This window comes from Mustela nigripes, chromosome 2 (genome assembly GCF_022355385.1).
Source record: "Mustela nigripes isolate SB6536 chromosome 2, MUSNIG.SB6536, whole genome shotgun sequence".
Lineage (NCBI taxonomy): Eukaryota > Metazoa > Chordata > Mammalia > Carnivora > Mustelidae > Mustela > Mustela nigripes.
Genome location: NC_081558.1, coordinates 92,770,761 through 92,789,120, shown reverse-complemented (window position 1 = coordinate 92,789,120; position 18,360 = coordinate 92,770,761). Strand labels below are relative to the sequence as shown.

At 39.3% G+C, this 18,360-nt stretch overlaps 2 protein-coding genes across 3 annotated transcripts in view; one reads left to right on the top strand and one right to left on the bottom strand.

Annotated features, from left to right (window-relative positions):
• Nucleotides 1–18,360, bottom strand: part of PCCB (propionyl-CoA carboxylase subunit beta) — a 104,520-nt gene that overhangs the window by 9,016 nt on the left and 77,144 nt on the right. For both annotated transcript variants that reach the window (XM_059390974.1, XM_059390975.1), the window contains one exon: nucleotides 8,242–8,365. In XM_059390974.1, coding sequence (XP_059246957.1) covers nucleotides 8,242–8,365 — 124 coding nt within the window. The remainder of the gene's footprint in view (nucleotides 1–8,241; nucleotides 8,366–18,360) is intronic.
• On the top strand, nucleotides 16,749–17,529 carry LOC132009986 (exosome complex component RRP41). The gene has a single exon (XM_059387979.1). It carries the CDS (start codon nucleotides 16,774–16,776, stop codon nucleotides 17,509–17,511), a length of 738 nt encoding a protein of 245 aa, XP_059243962.1. The 5' UTR covers nucleotides 16,749–16,773; the 3' UTR covers nucleotides 17,512–17,529.

Genomic DNA, 18,360 nt, shown 5'->3' with positions numbered 1-18,360 from the left:
TTAAAAATAGTAGGAAAGCCTTGTTGGTATTCTTTTTTTTTTTTTTTAAGATTATTTATTTATTTATTTATTTGACAGAGAGAGAGATCACAAGTAGGCATAGAGGCAGGCAGAGAGAGAGAGAGGGAAGCAGGCTCCCTGCCGAGCAGAGAGCCCGATGCGGGACTCGATCCCAGGACCCTGAGATCATGACCTGAGCCGAAGGCAGCAGCTTAACCCACTGAGCCACCCAGGCGCCCCCTTTGTTGGTATTCTTAATTACACTTGCCCCATACTCCCTAGTTCTAGAGGGAACAAAGAAGACCTCAGGCACCAGTTATCACACAGGTCTGTTCTAAGTTGTCTGAAAGGCTGACTTTCATCTCTGTTTCACCTAACTTGGAACTCACCCAGGCCAGAAAAGTGGCAGACATTGCTCAAAAGCAAAGGAAAAACCTGCAGATATCTGGGCCAAAAGACTATGCTTCAATCATCTAAGGCCTAGGAGGAAAAAGAAAAAAAAAACCAGAGTTTCTCTTGGAAATTAGGGCACTCAAGAACACTTACATATACAGGGGATTTTAGAAAGACACGGATATGTCTAGAACCAGATACATACTCAGAAAGACCTGAGAAAAGGAAATATCTTCAGATGAATGAAAATGAAAACACATTACCAACAAATAATCTAAGAAGATCTTAAGTCTTAACCTTGGGTTGATCCCTAAGTTCAGTTTAAGTCTGGCTAAGTGAGAGAACCCCAGCACAGAGCCAATCCTCAAAGACTAGAAGAGGTGTTTCCTTGTTTGTCTGTTTTAGCAACTGGTGTTCAAGGATACCTCTGTTAAAACCCCAGCTGGATACAAGTTAAGGAAAAGAAACTTCAGTGACCACATACAGGAAGAAATACACTCTGCAAAAATAATCAGGAGAAGTCACTAGACAAATGGACTATTACAGCATTCAGTGATCAATAACAACAAAGCTTAAAGTATAATATCCAAATGTCTAGTTTTCAATAAAAAATAACAAGGCTTACAAAGAAACAGGAAAACAGCCACTCAGACAAAACAAATAGACAGAAAATGTCCCTAAGGAAGCCAGACACTGAACTTACTAGACAATTTTTTTGTTTAAAATTTATTTATTTATTTGACAAAGACAGAGAGCGAGCACAAGTACAGGGAGTGGCAAGCAGAGGGAGAGGGAGAAGCAGGCTCCCCAGGGAGCAGAGAGCCTGATGCAGGACTCAATACCAGGACCCTGGGGTCATGACTTGAGCTACAGGCGGACACTTAACCAACTAAGCACCCTAGATGTCCCTGACAATAAAAATTTAAAAATAACTGCCTTAAATATGGTCAAAGACGTAAAGAAAAACATGAACAAAGAAATTTAAAAATCAGAAAAACAACGTATGAACAGAATGAGAATATCAAAAAGAAAGAAATCATAAAAAGGAACCAAACAGATTCTGGGGCTGAAAACTACCATAATTGAAGTTAAAAAAAAAAAAATCACTACAGGAGATCAGTAGCAGATTTGAGAAAAAGAAGAAAGGATCAAGAAACCTGAAGATAAATTATCCAGTCTGAGCAAAAAGAAAAGAAAAAATGGGGGCGCCTAGGTGGCTCAGCAGGTTAAAGCCTCTGCCTTCGGCTCAGGTCATGATCCCAGAGTCCTGGGATGGAGCCCCACATCGGGCTCTCTGTTCAGCGGGGAGCCTGCTTCCTCCTCTCTCTCTGCCTGCCTCTCTGCATACCTGTGATTTCTGTCAAATAAATAAATAAAATCTTTAAAAAAAAAATGAAGTGAATAGAAACTAAGAGACCTATGAAATACCATCATCCGAATCAACATATGCAGCGAGGAAATACCAGAGAGAGGAGAAAGAGAAAAAAGGGACAGAGATTTGAAGAAATCATGTTCAAAAACTTCCCAAGTTTTCTTTTGTTTTGTTTTGTTTTTATTTTGACAGAGATCACAAGTAGACAGAGAGGCAGGCAGAGAGAGGAGGGGAAGCAGGCTCCCTGACAAGCAGAGAGCTGGATGCGGGGCTCGATCTCAGGACCCTGGGATCACGACCTGAGCTGAAGGCAGAGGCTTTAACCCACTGAGCCACCCAGGCGCCCCAAAACTTCCCAAATTTGACGTAAGACATGAAGTGACAAATCCAAGAAACTAAATAGGATAAACACAAACAGAATGTGGCTCCACTGAGCCACATTATCATCAAATTACTAAAAGATAAAGACAAAATCTTAAAAGTAGCAAGACAGAAGTGACTCACCATATACAAGAGATCCTTGGTAAGATTATCAATTGATTTCTGAGTAGAAAAACCATGGAACCCAAAAGACAATGGAATGACTTAGAACACAGAAAGAATAAAACTGTCAACCAATAACTCCATGTTTGGCAAACTGTCCTTGAAAAATGAGGGACAAATTAAGACATTCCAAGATCAAAGCTGAAGAGTTCATTATCACTAGACTTTCCCTACAAGAAGTGGAAAAAGGAATCCTTCAGGTTGAAGTGAAAGAACAACAACAACAACAACACTAGACCATACCACACAACTGTATGAAGAAAAAAAAGATCTCTAGCAAAGGCAACTACATGGGGAAAATATCATTTTTTGTAATACCATTTTTTTTTAAAGATTTCATTTATTTATTTGACAGATAGAGATCACAAGTAGGCAGAGAGGCAGGCAGAGACAGAGAGAGGAGGAAGCAGGCTCCCTGCTGAGCAGAGAGCCCAATGTGGGGCTCAATCCCAGGACCCTGAGATCATGACCTAAGCTGAAGGCAGAGGCTCAACCCACTGAGCCACCCAGGTGCCCCCTACCATTTTTTATTTCTTATGTGATTTAAAAAACAGAGCCCAGAAAGTTTTACTGGTGAACTCTACAAAACATTTAAGAAATTACACCAATTCTCTAAAATCTCCCAGAAAGAATCAGAGGGAATATTTCCTAAATTATTCTATGAGGCCAGCATTATGCTATTACTAAAACCAGACAAAGACATTACAAGAAAATGCAGACCAATGTCTCTCATTAACACAAACATAAGAATCCTCAACAAAATATTAGCAAATCAAATCTGGCAATGTTATAAAAATAATTATATACCACTTCCAACTAGGATTTATCACAGGTAGGCAGATTCAATGTTTGAAAATCAATTCATGTAATCCATTGCATCAACAGGCTAAAGAAGAAAAATCACATGAACCTATCATTAGATACAGAAAAAGCAATACTAGGAACAAAAGGGCAACTTCTCAACTTGATAAAAAACATCTAACAAAAAAATCTACAGCTAACATTATACATAATGGTGAAAAACTAGAAGCCTTCCTACTAAGATCAGGTACAAGGCAAAAATGTCCCTTCTCACTACTTTTCAAAACTGTACTGCAAGTCCTAGCTAATCCAATAAAACAAGAAAATATACAAAAGGTACACAGACTGGAAAGGAAGAAATCAAACTGTCTTTGTTCACAGATAACATAATAATCTACGCAGAAAATCCTAAAGAATTGGCAAAAACACTGCTCAAACTAATAAGCAGTTATAACAAGTTTTCAGGATACAAAGTTAATACACAAAAGTTAATCACTTTCCCATATACCAGTAGTGAATATGAAACTAAAAACACAATACTGTTTACATTACCCAAAAAAGAAACACATAGACAGAAAACTAACAAAACATATTTTAAGATCTATATGAGGAAAACTACACAACTCTGATGAACAAAATGGAAGAATTAAATAAATGGAAACATATTCCCTGGTTATGGATAGGAAGACTCAATCTTATCAAGAAGTCAGGTATTTCCAACTTACTCTCTAGATTTAACACTATTACAATCAAAATCCCAACAAGTTATTTTGTGGATTATTGACAGACTTATCTAAAGAATATATTGAGGGGCAAAAACCCCAGAACAGCCAACACAATATTGAAAGACAAAATGAAGTTGAAGGACTGATAATACCTAACTGCAAGACTTGCTGTAAAGCTACAGTAATCAAGACATGTAGTACTGGTGAAAGAAAAAAAAAAATACATCAGTGGAACAGAACAGAGAAACCAGAAACAGACTCACATAAATATAACAAACTGATCTTTGATAATTAATAAATAAATAAATAGATAGATAGATAGATAAAACAAAGGCAATATAATGGAAGAAAGACCATCTTTTCATCAAATAGTGCTGGAACAACTGGAAATCCACAAGCAAAAAAATTAATCTAGACACAAACCTTAAACTTTTCATGAAAATTAACTCAAAAATGGATCCAGAGACCTGAATGCAAAACACAAAACTTGAAAACACCTAGAACATAACATAGGAGAAAAACAACTTTGGGTATGGTGGCATCTTCTCAGAGACACTACCAAAGGCATAACCTAGGAAAAAATAATTCATAAGCTGACCTCATTACAATTTAAAATTTCTGCTCTGCAAATGATGCTGTCTAGAGAAATGAGAAGATAACAGTCTGGGAGAAAATATTTGCAAAATATACATGTGATAAAGGAACTGCTATCTAATGTATATAAAAAGCTCTTAAAACTCAACAATAAGAAAATCTGATTTAAAAATGAGCTAAAGATTTAAAAGGGGGGCAGCTAAAGATCTGGACACCTCACCAAAGGAAACAAAAATATACATATAGCAAATAAGCACATGATAAGATACTCCACATCATGTCATCAGGGAAATGCACAATTCAAAATGAGAAACCATTACACAAGTATGAGAATGGCCAAAATCCAGAACACTGACTGACAAGATCAAATCCTGGTGAGGATGCAGAACAGAAACTCCTGGTGTGTCAATATACATTCATCAATTGTAACAAATGCACCACTCTGGTTCAGGATATTGATAGTGAAGTAAGCTGTGCATGTGTGACAGCAGATTGTATATGGGAACTCTGTAGTTTTCACTTAATTTTGCTGTGAAACTAAAGAGCTCCAAAAAATAAAATTTATTCTATAAAAAGGATTATACACCATGACCAAGTTGGATGTACTGTAATAATGCAGAGTGGTTCAACATACAAAATATCAATGAAGGACAAAAAACTACACGCTCATGTAAAATGTTGCAGAAAAGGAATCTGACAAAATCTACCAACCCTTCAAGATTAAAAAAAAAAAAGATTCAGAAAACCAGGAACAGAAGGAAATTTTCTCACCACGATGAAGGGCATTTATGAAAATTCCATACCTAACATATTCAATGGTGAAAGACAAAGTTCACCCCCTAAGATCAAGACCAAAATAAGGATGCCTGCTTTCACTAATGCTACTCAACAGTGTGCTGGATATTCTAGCCAGAACAACTAGACAAGATAAAAATAATAAAAAGTAACCAAATTGGAGAGAATGTAAAAATACCTTTTTTGCAAAAAATATGATCCCATATAATATCCCAGAGAATCCACAAGAAGGCTAGTAAAGCTAATAAACTCTGCAAAGTTGCAGGTTGCAGGACCAACAAACAAAAATCAGTTGTGTAGTTGTCTTTCTATACACTAACAACAAACAATCCAAAACGGAAATGAAGAAAGTAATTCCATTTATAATGGTATCTAAAAGAATAAAACACATAAGAGTAAATTTAACCAAGAGGTGAAAGACTTGTACACTAAAAACTACAAAATATTACTGAAAGAAATAAAAGACCAAAATAAATGGAAAGACACGCTATGCTCACAGGTCGAAACATAAAGATGTTAATACCACCTAAAGTGATCTACAGATTCAATGCAAAACTTATCAAAATTCCAACATGCTTTTTTGCAGAAATGAAAAAGCCAATCCTCAAATTCATATGGAATTGCAAGGACCCAAAAAGCAAAACCCATCTTTTTTTTTTTTTTTTAAGATTTTTATTTATTTATTTGATAGAAATCGCAAGTAGGCAGGGAGGCAGGCAGAGAGAGGAAGGGAAGCAGCCTCCCTGCTGAGCAGAGAGCCCAATGCGGGGCTTGATCCCAGGACCCTGGGACCCTGACCTGATGGCAGAGAGGCTTAACCCACTGAGCCATCCAGGCACCCCGCAAACCAACTTTAAAAAAAAAAAAAACATGAGACGATTCACACTTCCAATTCAAAACTTAGTATATAAAACTACGGTAATGAAAACCAGCATGTGGATAAACCTAATTAGACCAAGTAAATAGTATTAAGAGTCCAAGAAAAAAAAGTACATCTACAGCCCATTGATTTTTGACAAGGATACCAAGTTATTCAATTGGGAAGGAACTATCTATTCAACAAATGGGTGTTCAGTTAACTGGATTTCTATGTGCAAAAGAATAAAATTGGACCCTTAACTCACATATATGTAAAAATTTACTCAAAATTGATCAAACCTAAATGTAAAAGCTAAGAGCACAAAATTCCTAAAAGAAAACTTAGGGAGAAAGTTTCATGACAGTGGACTTCTCAACAGGTACTCTGCGAAGCACAAACAACAAAAATATATTGGACTTCATCAAATTTTACAAATTTTGTGCACCAAATGACATTATCAAGAAAATGAAAAGACAACCTACAGAATGGGAGGAAATATTGCAAATCATATAGCTGATAAGGGTTTAATACCCAAAATATAAAGCATTCCAACAACTCAACAACAAAAATAATTAAAAATGCACAAAGGAATCCAATAGATATTTCTCCAAAGAAGACATACAAATGGCCAATAAGCATATGCAAAGATGCTCAACATCACTAATCATTAGGGAAATTTAAATGAAAACCACCCATTAGGATCGCTATTATCAAAACACACCAGAAAGTAACAAGTGCTGAAGACAATGTGATGTAACTGGAACCCCCTGCTTTGCTAGTGAGAATGTAAAACTGTGCAGCCACTGTGGAAAACAGTACAATGTTTCCGCAACGTAAACATAACATTACCATATGACTAATGCCACTCATAGGTGTATACTCAAAAGAACTGAAAACAGGGATTCAAATAGATATTTGCATACCGATGTTTATTGCAGTGTTATTCACGATAGCCAAAAGTTGGAAACAACCCAAGTGTCCATCACAGATGAATGATTAAACAAAACGTGGTATACACATGATATGGAATATTACTTAGCCATGAAAAGTTAAAATAAAGTTCTGATACATGCTACCATGTTGATGAAACTTGAAAACATTATGCTAAGTAAAATAAATTAGACCCAAAAAGACAACTACTATGTGATTCCACTCACATGGGACATCTAGAATGGGTAAATTCATAGAGAGTAGATTTAGATTATCAAGATCTGGGGGGTAAGGTGAAAAGGAGTCTCTTCCTACTTGAAAAATTTCTGGAAGATAATGGTTACAGCTGCACACAGTGTGAATGTAATTAATGCCACTACATTATACCCTTAAAAATGGTTAAAACGGCAACCTTTGAGCACCTGGGTGGCTCAGTGGGTTAAGCCTCTGCCTTCGGCTCGGGTCATGATCTCAGAGTCCTGGGATCGAGTCCCTCATCGGGCTCTCTGCTTGGTGGGTAGCCTGCTTCCTCTCTCTCTCTCTGCCTGCCTCTCTGCCTACTTGTGATCTTTCTCTGTCAAATAAACAAATAAACTCTTAAAAAAAAAAATCAACCTTTAGATTATTTATATATATTTATATATTATACATGATAAAAAATACTGTTTAAAAAAAACAAATAAAAGATGAAGCTGGGTCAATAAGGGAGGGCATATTTCTCCTACACAGGGATTCAAAACAAACCTAAGAAGGAAAACAGGAGACAAGCAGTGTCTACAGTCCCCATGTCACACTTCCACCAACTGTACCCACAGCACAGCCATGAACGAATCTCCAACTGTGTATCAGGCACCACTGAAGACCCCGGAAATAAAACGATGGCGAGGACTCCAACACCCCCACCCTCATGGAGCTCATAGTTCAGTGGGTGAGACAGAAATCTAACTAGGGGGCAACAGAAAGCAGATCTCTGAAAAAATAAAGACCCTCTTGACTCAAAAAAAGAAACTTATCTATAAACCCTTAAAAAATTAATGAATGAGAGAAGCATTCTGGGATATGAACATTAAAAGAGAAAAAAGCTATTACAACAACACAACAACATCTGAGTTTCTTCTCTGGCCATGGAGGGCTCACCTGAAGAGAAAGCCAGAAGGCAGACACTGTGAGCCCAGGCAGCTCTGGCCCCCAGCTGCCACCCAAGGTGTGTGAGAGCCTCTCCCACCTACCTGAAGCCACCTTAGGTTGGTTGCCAACAATTCCAACGGTCCTCCCATTCATTCTTGCAAAACCAACAACGATATTCTTGGCATAATTGGGCATGATCTCAAAAAATTCTCGCTCATCAACAACCTGCAGGTATAAATTTACACCTGAGCTCAAAATGATAAAGAACCAGAGAGAACTACATTACAAAATGACAGGCATTTACATTGCAGAATGACAAAGCTGGAGCGCCCCCACCCACCACAGGGTCTGTAAGCATGCAGGGAGGGCAGCACCTCTACCCTGCTGGGGAGGATAAACCAGTGCTCTGTTTTTAAAGGTTCTATTTGAATTTGGCATTATTTTACTCTTTTAACCTTACTTTGAAATCATTTTAAACTTACATAAAAATTTCTGGAACAGTTAAAAAAAAAGTATATATACCTCACCTAGATAATCCATTTAACATTTTACCACGGATGTTTTATTTTTCCCTCTCTGTCCCCACCCACATCTCCTCTCTCTCCTATGTATCCATATATATTTTTTCTTCTCTTTACATATGTACATTTATACACACAATTTTTCTCCTGAATTTTTTGAGAGTAAGCTACAGACATGATGCCACTTTACCTCTAAGTACCTCAGTATGTATCCTAAGAACAAGGACATTCTCGTGTAACTGCAGTGAGACTGTCAAAATCAGGAAACTAATACTACTATTATAAACCCTTGTTCAAATTTTGCCAGTTACTCCAATAACTCTTTATAGCAACAAAAATCTGGTCCTAGAATCTAATGGAAGAGCACCAGTCCCTTCTTTTAGCCTCCTTTAATATCCGCCCCCTCAGTCCTTTTCTTTATGATCAAGACATCTTTGAAGATCATAGATTGGTCTTTCGGTTATTTGTCTTCAATTTGGGTTTAATATTTCTTCATGTTTAATTTCAGGGTGAGCATTTTTGGCAGAGTATCACAGAAGTGACCCTCTCAGTAAATCACATCAAAAGGCACATAATGGGACACCTGGGTGGCTCAGTTTTGTGTCCCATTCCTGATCAGAGCTTAGGTCTTGATCTTAGGATCATGGGTTCAAGCCTGGTATTGAGTTCCATGCTGGGTGTGGAGCCTACTTTAAAGGAGGGGAGGAGCATAATGTCAATTTGGCCATTAATGGTGGGAACATATGCAGGTCTCTGTCCTGCAAATTTCTTACTTCTCCACTTTTATTAAGTACACTGTGGGGAAATTCTTAGAAATGTAAAAATCCTATTTTTCATCACACTTTCACCCACTAGCTTTAGCACTCATGACTCTTCCCTGACACAATTATTGCCATGGTAGCTGTCGAATGGCGATTTCCCTAACCCCATTTATTAGTTGGCATTCTATTATCAAAAAGGTCTCTGTCTTTCCCATTTATTTACATCATCCACAAGTATGAACTTAGGAATTCTTGTTTTATTATGTGGACTGTAATCTTTATCATTATTTTATGTTTAAATCGCTCCATAGTTGCCAGAGAGAGTATATTCAAGAGGGTTCCTGAGCAACTCTGATGTCTCTCCATCACTCACTGAGCACTGTCACATTCTGGAATTGCCTTACTTTCAGGTTCATCTTGTACTTTTTCTTGGCCCAAGTCCAGAATCAGCCATCTCTCCAAAGGGTTCAGATCCCTTTGGGATTGGGAGTTGGGGGATAAGACTGCTTCTAAAAAGCTGTCCTAGAGGACAGAGCTAGGAAATCCACAGATACACACACACACACACTTATTTCTAAAAGTAGTGTGAAAACACTGAGTTCATACTAATAGCTCCAATTCTCGTCCAATTCAACCACAGGACTCACTCTAATTTACCCCTTACCATATTCAGAACTCCTTTTTCCTACAGTAAACCCTGGACTCCCATTATCCTCAAAATGGACTTATTTAATCCTCAAATACAGAGAAACTGGTTTCAGAAATGCTACCCCAAATGACTGAAAAAAAAAAAAATTCAGTATTGCTTTACAACTATTTGTCACTGGACTAAAGGTATATAGTCAAAATACTGTGTTCAAAAGTTACTCATTTGAAACACAGGTTCAATTTGTTTTTATTGCACCTGAAAGGTTTTCCCTCAGTCTTGATTTTTTTAAATTTGTAAACATTAACATAATTTAACATCACTCCCCATCCCTTCCACCCTAATTCTACCCACCCTATCATTAATCTCATTTTCTGATTTATCTCTTATGCGTATATTACAGAAATGAGTAGATACATGTATACCTTTTTAGTTCCCACTTCTGTTTAAGAAGGAAAATAACCTACTACAGATACTCTTTAGCACCTCGGGTTTCTTCACTTAAAAATATATCCCAAGAATCACTTCCTATCAGCACAGAGATCACGCTTGCTCTTTTTCCTGCCTAGGACTCTACTGTGTGCATGTACCAAAGTTTATTCAACTAATCTCCCATGTGTTGCTTCCATTATTTTAAATTCAAGTTGCCTACATTATTTTGCAATTGCAAATAACACAACAGTAGTAACCTTGTATGTCTATAATATTGGATGATGAGAAGTGTATCTTCAGTATAAATATCTTCTAGGGGTGGTATCCCATTCCTGACACCGATAGCTGGGTTGCCTCACTGTCCTCAAATGTCTTCTCAGGACTGTCAGCACCTTTTAGGAAGGCCCCCATGCTACATTCTTTCCCTCAGTGGCTGGCGTGGTCTCCTTGTCCACAGCTGAATCTGAAGAGTTAGTGAGTTCTTCCCCGAACCTGACCAAGTCTCCTGTCAAGGGCAGGGTGGGTGTGGGAGCACCTTTGACTCTCACTCACCACTCCCTCTCCCTTTGCACTCAATGTTTTCTTTGTCTGTTTTCTGGGTTCACATGTAAATAATACCCACTTAGTCTTAGAAATTACCATATACCTTTCCCAGCAATTTATGAGAGTCGGCTCTGCCAGACTTACCAATAGAAAATGTTTTCAAGTTGTTTATTTTTTGCCAAACTGACAGATGAGAAATGATGACTCAGTTTAATTTTAATTTGCATTTCCAACATAATGAGTCAAGTTGAAAATCTTTCCATATGTTTAAGGTCCATTTTATATATATTTTTGTGAGCTATCCATGGTTTCCTATTTATCAATTTCCATCTTTACTTCTTCAATTTTTAAGACTTTTTTTTTTTTTTTTTACATATTAAGGCATATTAAGACATACTAAGTCTTTTTTTTTTTTTTTTGAAGATTTATTTGAGAGAGAGAGACAGAGAGAGAAAGATAGCATGAGCAGGGGGAACAGGCAGGGGATGGGGAGAGGGAGATTAACTGACTGAACCACCCAGGCACCCTGGGATATTTGTCTTTTATTTGGGACCTACGTTGCAAATATTCCCTCCCACTTTGTAGCTTGTCTTTTGACTTTCTTTATAGATTTTTGCTATGCAGAAAGGGATTTGTATTGTATTGTATTAATCACGTTTAAGGCAAGTATTTGTTTCTACCTATGGCTCCTTGGATTTCCCATAGTTTCTGCTTTATAAAGTCCATGGTTTTATCATTTGGGACATAGATTTTTTTTATATCACCATTATGAATCATAGCTTTTAGCATGTAAAAACAACTTTCCTTGTCATATTTAAAGCTTGAATTTTACCTCATCCAATATTAAGATCACAAATGCTGCTATGTTGTTTCTGTTCTCTGGTATACCTCTTGCCCATCCCTTATTTTTACCTTTTTAAAATCATTTTAAGTGTCTCCTATATACCACATATAGCTGGTCTTGGTTTATGAGAGAAATTAAAACTCTTTTTCTTTTAATAAAGGAAATAAGTAAGTTTAATAAGCTAAGCCATTCATATTTATTCACATAAAAGATTTGATTTTTACTCTATAATTATTTTCTATGAACCATGTTATATTTGCTGTTTGTGTATTTATACTGTTATTTATAAAGTTTATATATATATATTTTTTAAGATTTTATTTATTTATTTGACAGAGAGAGAGATCACAAGCAGGCAGGAAGGCAGGCAGAGAGAGGAGGAAGCAGGCTCTCCGCAGAGCAGAGAGCCCGATGCGGGGCTCAATCCCAGGACCCTGGGATCATGACCTGACCCGAAGGCAGAGACTTTAACCCACTGAGCCAACCAGGCGCCCCCAAAGTTTCTATTTTTTATCTAGTGGGTACTTTTGTAATTATACCTATTTTATAAGCCTTCATCTGTTGATTATTTACTGTTTTATTAACTGGGTGCCTATTTGTAACAGTATCTGTTGATTCTCAATAATCAGTGAACATAGTCTGCTATACTTTCTTCTTCCTTCTCCTCCCATTGTTTCAGCTGCATTTTTTCTGCAACTAAAACACAGCATTTATATATTGTCTCCCACCCTCATTTCCAGCCTTGCTTTAGTCTTAGACTTATAATTAAATAAGACAATTAATCCTCTCATCAAAATTTCTCCTTGGAAATCTCTTGCTTAGATACGCTCATCTGCTAGAAGATTCCTCAAGGAAAGCCTAGGGACACAGTATTCCCTCAGTTCTTGCATATTTAAAACTGGTTTTCTTTAGTCTTAATATATGAACATCACCTTGGCAAGATATAAAATCCTTAGTCTCATAATCTCTCCTCAAGTCTCCTGAAAGTACCTTTCCATAGGTGTTGCTTTTGAGAAGTCTGATGCTACTCAGTCTCTCCTCTTTGTAATGTAGAGGAAATTTCTGCCTCCAGGTCCTGAAGATTTTTTATTTTAAAAATCTAATACTCAAGTTTTACCCAAGGTTAATTTTCCAAGGTGCTCAGCGGGCTTTTTCATTAGGTAGCTCTAGGTCTTATTTTCTATAGGTTTTCTTAGAACACAGTTTTAAACATTAATTCAGGTCTTGGTTTTCTTTCTTAGTCACTCCAATTACATCTATATTCACTCTTTGCTTATCATCTACTTAAATCACTTTTTTACCTTTTTATCTTCAATTTCTTGGTTTTTCCCACTTTCCTTCAGTATTCCTTATTAAAGTTCATTCAGTTGAATTCTCCCTAAAACACTTTCTGTCTTCATGTCTGATAAATAATTCTGGTCCCCCCCATCCATTTTAATTCAATCAGCTCTAACTTTACATCTATTTCATGTCCGTTTTGTCATGAATTTCTAAGTTTCTGGTTTTCATAACCTCAAATACTTCCTTGAAGCTACTGAACTCAGACTGCAGTATGATCATCTACTTCATGATTAACTTTATAGCAAAGGATGTTTTCTCAATTGAAGTTTTTTATTCTCTATTTTAATAAGCTTTATATAAACTATTTGTATCTGTGCATTTTGTTCACAGAGTTGACAGTGGGATGGCAAACATGACTCCCAGTTCAAGAGCCTCCCGTCTGTCAGTACGGCAAAGTGCCATTTAGCTAACGCACATCTTGATTTTAGGGAGGGGTAAGGAAAAGGCTAATAGCTCCCTCAATATTTGTGGTTTTTATCTTGTAGACACATAAATCTACCTCGCTTCATTTTTCCTTCACTTCACAATTTCCAAAAACGCCTCTCCCTTCCTTCTAACAGGTCTTCCCCAGAAGCAATGTCCTTCCATAACTGCCTCCTCGATTCCTGGGTCCATGTTTAAGTCCCTCCCCTGAAGTTACTGCTGACCTAACAGGACTATTTTCCAGTATTTTTCACTCTTACAGTGAACTTCCTCTTCCTGAGAGTAATTTTACCTAAATTCCCTTCTCTTTCTTCTGTGCAGTTTCTCAACACTCCAGCTCTCCACAGAGACGTGTAGTAGGAAGTCAAGAAATAGACCAACTAGAAATTGGGAGTCTTTCTTATTGTTAATTGAAGTTTGTAGTTTCGTGCCTCTGGGCTACATTAAAGCCATAAAAATGATAGTTCTGATTGTTGTTCTTATTGACCTATACAGTTCTTGAAGGATATGTACAGTTCTGGACTTAGGAGACCACCACTAAGCTTGGCTATCTAGAAAGCTCTCTTTTTTAACTTTTTAAATATTCATACTCACTGACCTAATTCCATTGCTGGGTTCCAAGCCAATGGATACACTCACAAAAATATACTCAGATACACACAGATGTTCAGTATAGCACTGCTTATAAGAGCAAAACCTAGTGGATCTAAATGTCCATCAGCCGGAAAATGTTCCACCCATAAAATGGAATACTATACTGTCATTACAAGAAATGAGGTAAATCTGTATGACCAGATACAGAAAGAAACTGAAAAAGAGCAAAGTGTGAAAATGTATAATACAATGTTTTTTGAGTTAGAAGCAAATATATGGATACAATATTTGGCATGTAATAATTTTTTTGGAAAAATAGACACAAAACTTCATAGCGCTTTACCTCTGGGAAAGAAGACAGGTATGAAGGAAGGAAAAAGAAAAAGATGTGCATTTCATTTTACCTGTTTCTGTAATTAAAGTTTCCCTATGTACAGGTTATTTGCTTGATTTTTAAAGCATTAAGAGTGTAACAGAGACTGCTAAGTAGCGATCAAAAATTCAACTTCTGGGGCGCCTGGGTGGCTCAGTGGGTTAAAGCCTCTGCCTTCGGCTCGGGTCATGATCCCAGGGTCCTGGATCAGGCCCCGCGTCGGGCTCTCTGCTCCGCGGGGAGCCTGCTTCCTCCCCTCTCTCTCTGCCTGCCTCTCTGCCTGCTTGTGGTCTCTGTCTGTCAGATAGATAAATAGAATCTTTCAAAAAAAAAAAAAAATTCAACTTCCATATCTACCACTGTAACAGAAAGGATGGGCAAATGGCTACATTTTCCCAGCGTCCCTTGCAACTAGATGTGGCTATTTGTGTTCTCTACAATGGACTTAATTATAATATCACACATAAAAAAATAAAATATATATACTAAACTACTAGTTCAAAAATTTGAGGGAAGAAAGATAAACTGAAAGAAAGCAGAATATAAAAGCAGATAACACAGCTTTTAAAAAGAAACAGGAAAATTAAATTGAAAAAGTTATTCTCTGATAGATTAACAGAACAGATCAACTACTAGGTAACCTATCAGGAAAACATAAAGCAGGTTCTGGTTCAAAAATGGCAATACAGGGAGACCCTAAACACAACTCCCCCATGAATGCACAAATCTACACCCATTTCTATAGCAATTCCTCTTAAAGAACTGAGGGCTAACTGAACACCTTCTGCCCAACAAAAGATAGATTACAGAAGACAAGAGAGACAGATACTTGGCAATGAAGAGAACCTCCATCCCCCAAATGATATGAACTGCAGTGGGGAGGGATATGTAGAGGGACCCTGAGCAGATGTGAATGCTCTGGGGCACAGAAAAAAGGCCACAGTCTAAAAGGGCAACTGGAATATAAAGAAACCAGTCCTAGAACCCTGCTAAACAGCAGAGGAGCTGCTGACACTCTCTCCAGATCAAAAGAGCTGGCAAGTGCCACACTGAAGTTCCTTTCCACTCTGACAACACAGATCAGAGCAGGTCTGGGCACCATAGCGGGCCTACTGGCTAACTGAGCCCTGGATGTCCTGGCACAGGAAAACAACACAGTTTAAAAGGGAAACTAGAATATAAAAGATCTACCTCTAGAACTCTATCAAACAGTGGGAAGAACTGCTGGGACAGAGGGTGGGTAAACACCACAATTTATACTCTGCCTCTACCTTGACAGCATGGACAAGAGTAAGATCCAGGAGTCCTGGTGGCAGCACAATCTGTCCCACCAAGACAGCCCCAGCACAGCATACACCAAGATATCCTAGGTCACCATCACTATAGCTCCAGCCATCTCACCAAGGTAACAAAGGTACAAAGCACCACAGATCACTCCCAAGCCCTCAACATCTTGGATTCAGATTACTTGCTAGGGCATCTCCAATGCTGAGTACTTCAGGAACCCCAGCCAACACCTCACCTCATCTGCAGGTGCCCCCTGCACTGAACACCCCAGGACATCCTGGCTCACACCTAGTTCAACTTCGGCTGTCCTGCCAGGGAACCCTCTGGGTAGGGAACCCTCTGGGTAAATAACCCCAGGACCACCCTGCCCCATACATACTTCAGCTCCAGCCATCCCACCACAGCAGCCCCAGCAGAGTGCCCTGGGACCCCCAACCAATCCAGCCACATCTCCAGAAAGTCAGCCAAAGGCAACAGGCACACATAGTCTATACATGGGATGACCATACACAAGACCATTCCCTCAAGTGCAGAAGTAGTTGTTACACAGAATTCCCAGAAACAAACACAAAAATCAAGCAAAATTAGGAGACAGAGGAATATCCCAAATAAAACAACACCACCAGGAGCACCTGGGTGGCTCAGTCTCCTCTCAGTCAATTAAGCATCTGCCTTGGGCTCAGGTCCTGGTCCCAGAGTCCAGGAATTGAGCCCCATGTCTGGCTCTCTGCTCAGTGAAAGCCTGCTTCTCCTCCCCCTACCATTCCCCCTGCTTGTATTCTCTCTCTCTCTCTCTCTCTGAAATAAATAAAATCTTTAAAAAAAAAAAAAAAAAAACAGACGGAAGCGCGGCCCGCGGCCCGGCGCCATGGCGGGCCTAGAGCTCCTGTCGGACCAGGGCTACCGCGTGGACGGACGCCGCGCCGGCGAGCTGCGCAAGATCCAGGCGCGGATGGGTGTGTTCGCGCAGGCCGACGGCTCGGCCTACATCGAGCAAGGCAACACCAAGGCGCTTGCGGTGGTCTACGGGCCGCACGAGATCCGGGGCTCCCGAGCACGAGCCCTGCCAGACAGGGCCCTGGTGAACTGTCAGTATAGTTCTGCGACCTTCAGCACAGGTGAACGCAAGCGGCGACCCCATGGGGACCGTAAGTCCTGTGAGATGGGCCTGCAGCTGCGCCAGACCTTCGAGGCGGCCATCCTCACACAGCTGCACCCACGCTCCCAGATTGATATTTACGTGCAGGTGCTGCAAGCAGATGGCGGGACCTCCGCAGCTTGTGTGAACGCAGCCACGCTGGCAGTGCTGGACGCTGGAGTACCCATGCGGGACTTTGTGTGCGCCTGCTCCGCTGGCTTTGTGGACAGCACGGCCCTGGCGGACCTCAGCCACGTGGAAGAGGCCGCTGGCGGTCCCCAGCTGGCCCTGGCCTTGCTGCCGGCCTCAGGCCAGATTGCGCTGCTTGAAATGGATGCCAGGCTCCACGAGGACCACCTAGAGTCGGTGCTGGAGGCCGCTGCCCGGGCTGCCCGGGACGTGCACACACTGCTGGACCGTGTGGTTCGACAGCATGTCCGTGAGGCCTCTGTTTTGTTAGGGGACTGAACATCTGCACCCCCGCCCCCCGTTGAATAAAACCCACACACAGTGTGCTGAAAAAAAAAAAAAAAAACACCACCAAACCTCAGAAAAAGAGGTAATGCAGTCTCACCAGACTGGAGAGAAGAGGAGTTGAACTTAATGAGAACTTCAACAAAAAGAAAATTTTAAAAAGAACCAATCAGAGTTGAAGAATAAAAAAACTGAAATGAAAACATACTAGAGGGAATCAACAACAGATTAGAGGATGCAGAAGAATGGGTCAGTGAAGTGGAAGACATGGTACTGGAAAGCATTCAAGATGAACAGCAAAAAGAAAGAATTTTTTAAAATGAGGACAGTAAAGGAATCTCTTGGACAACATCAAGCAAATATTCAGATTATAGGGATTCCAGAAGGAGAAGAAAGGGAGGGGCAGAAAATTTATTTGAGGAAATAATAGCTGAAAACTTCCCTAATCTGGGAAAGCAAACAGACATCCAGATTCAGGAAGCACAGAAGTTCCAAACAAGATAATCCCAAGGAGGTCCATGCCACAATAAATAATAATTAAAATACAAAAGATTAAAAATAAAGAGAATTTTAAAAGCAGAAAGAGAGAAGCAACTAGTAACATAAAAGGCAACCTCATTAAGGCTATCAGCAGATTTTTCAGCACAAACTTTGTTGGTCATGATATATTCAAAGTGCTGAAAGGAAAAACCTACAACTAAGAATACTGTACCAGGCCAGACTATCACTCAGAATTGAAGGAGGAATAAAAAAATTTCCCAAACAAAAGCAGTCTGACAAGAAATGTTAAAGGGAAGGGGGCACCTGGGTGGCTCAGTGGGTTAAGCCGCTGCCTTCGGCTCA

What these genes read in the sequence shown, in the direction of transcription:
- LOC132009986 (XM_059387979.1), top strand. Translation starts at nt 16,774, where the DNA reads ATGGCGGGCCTAGAGCTCCTGTCGGACCAGGGCTACCGCGTGGACGGA.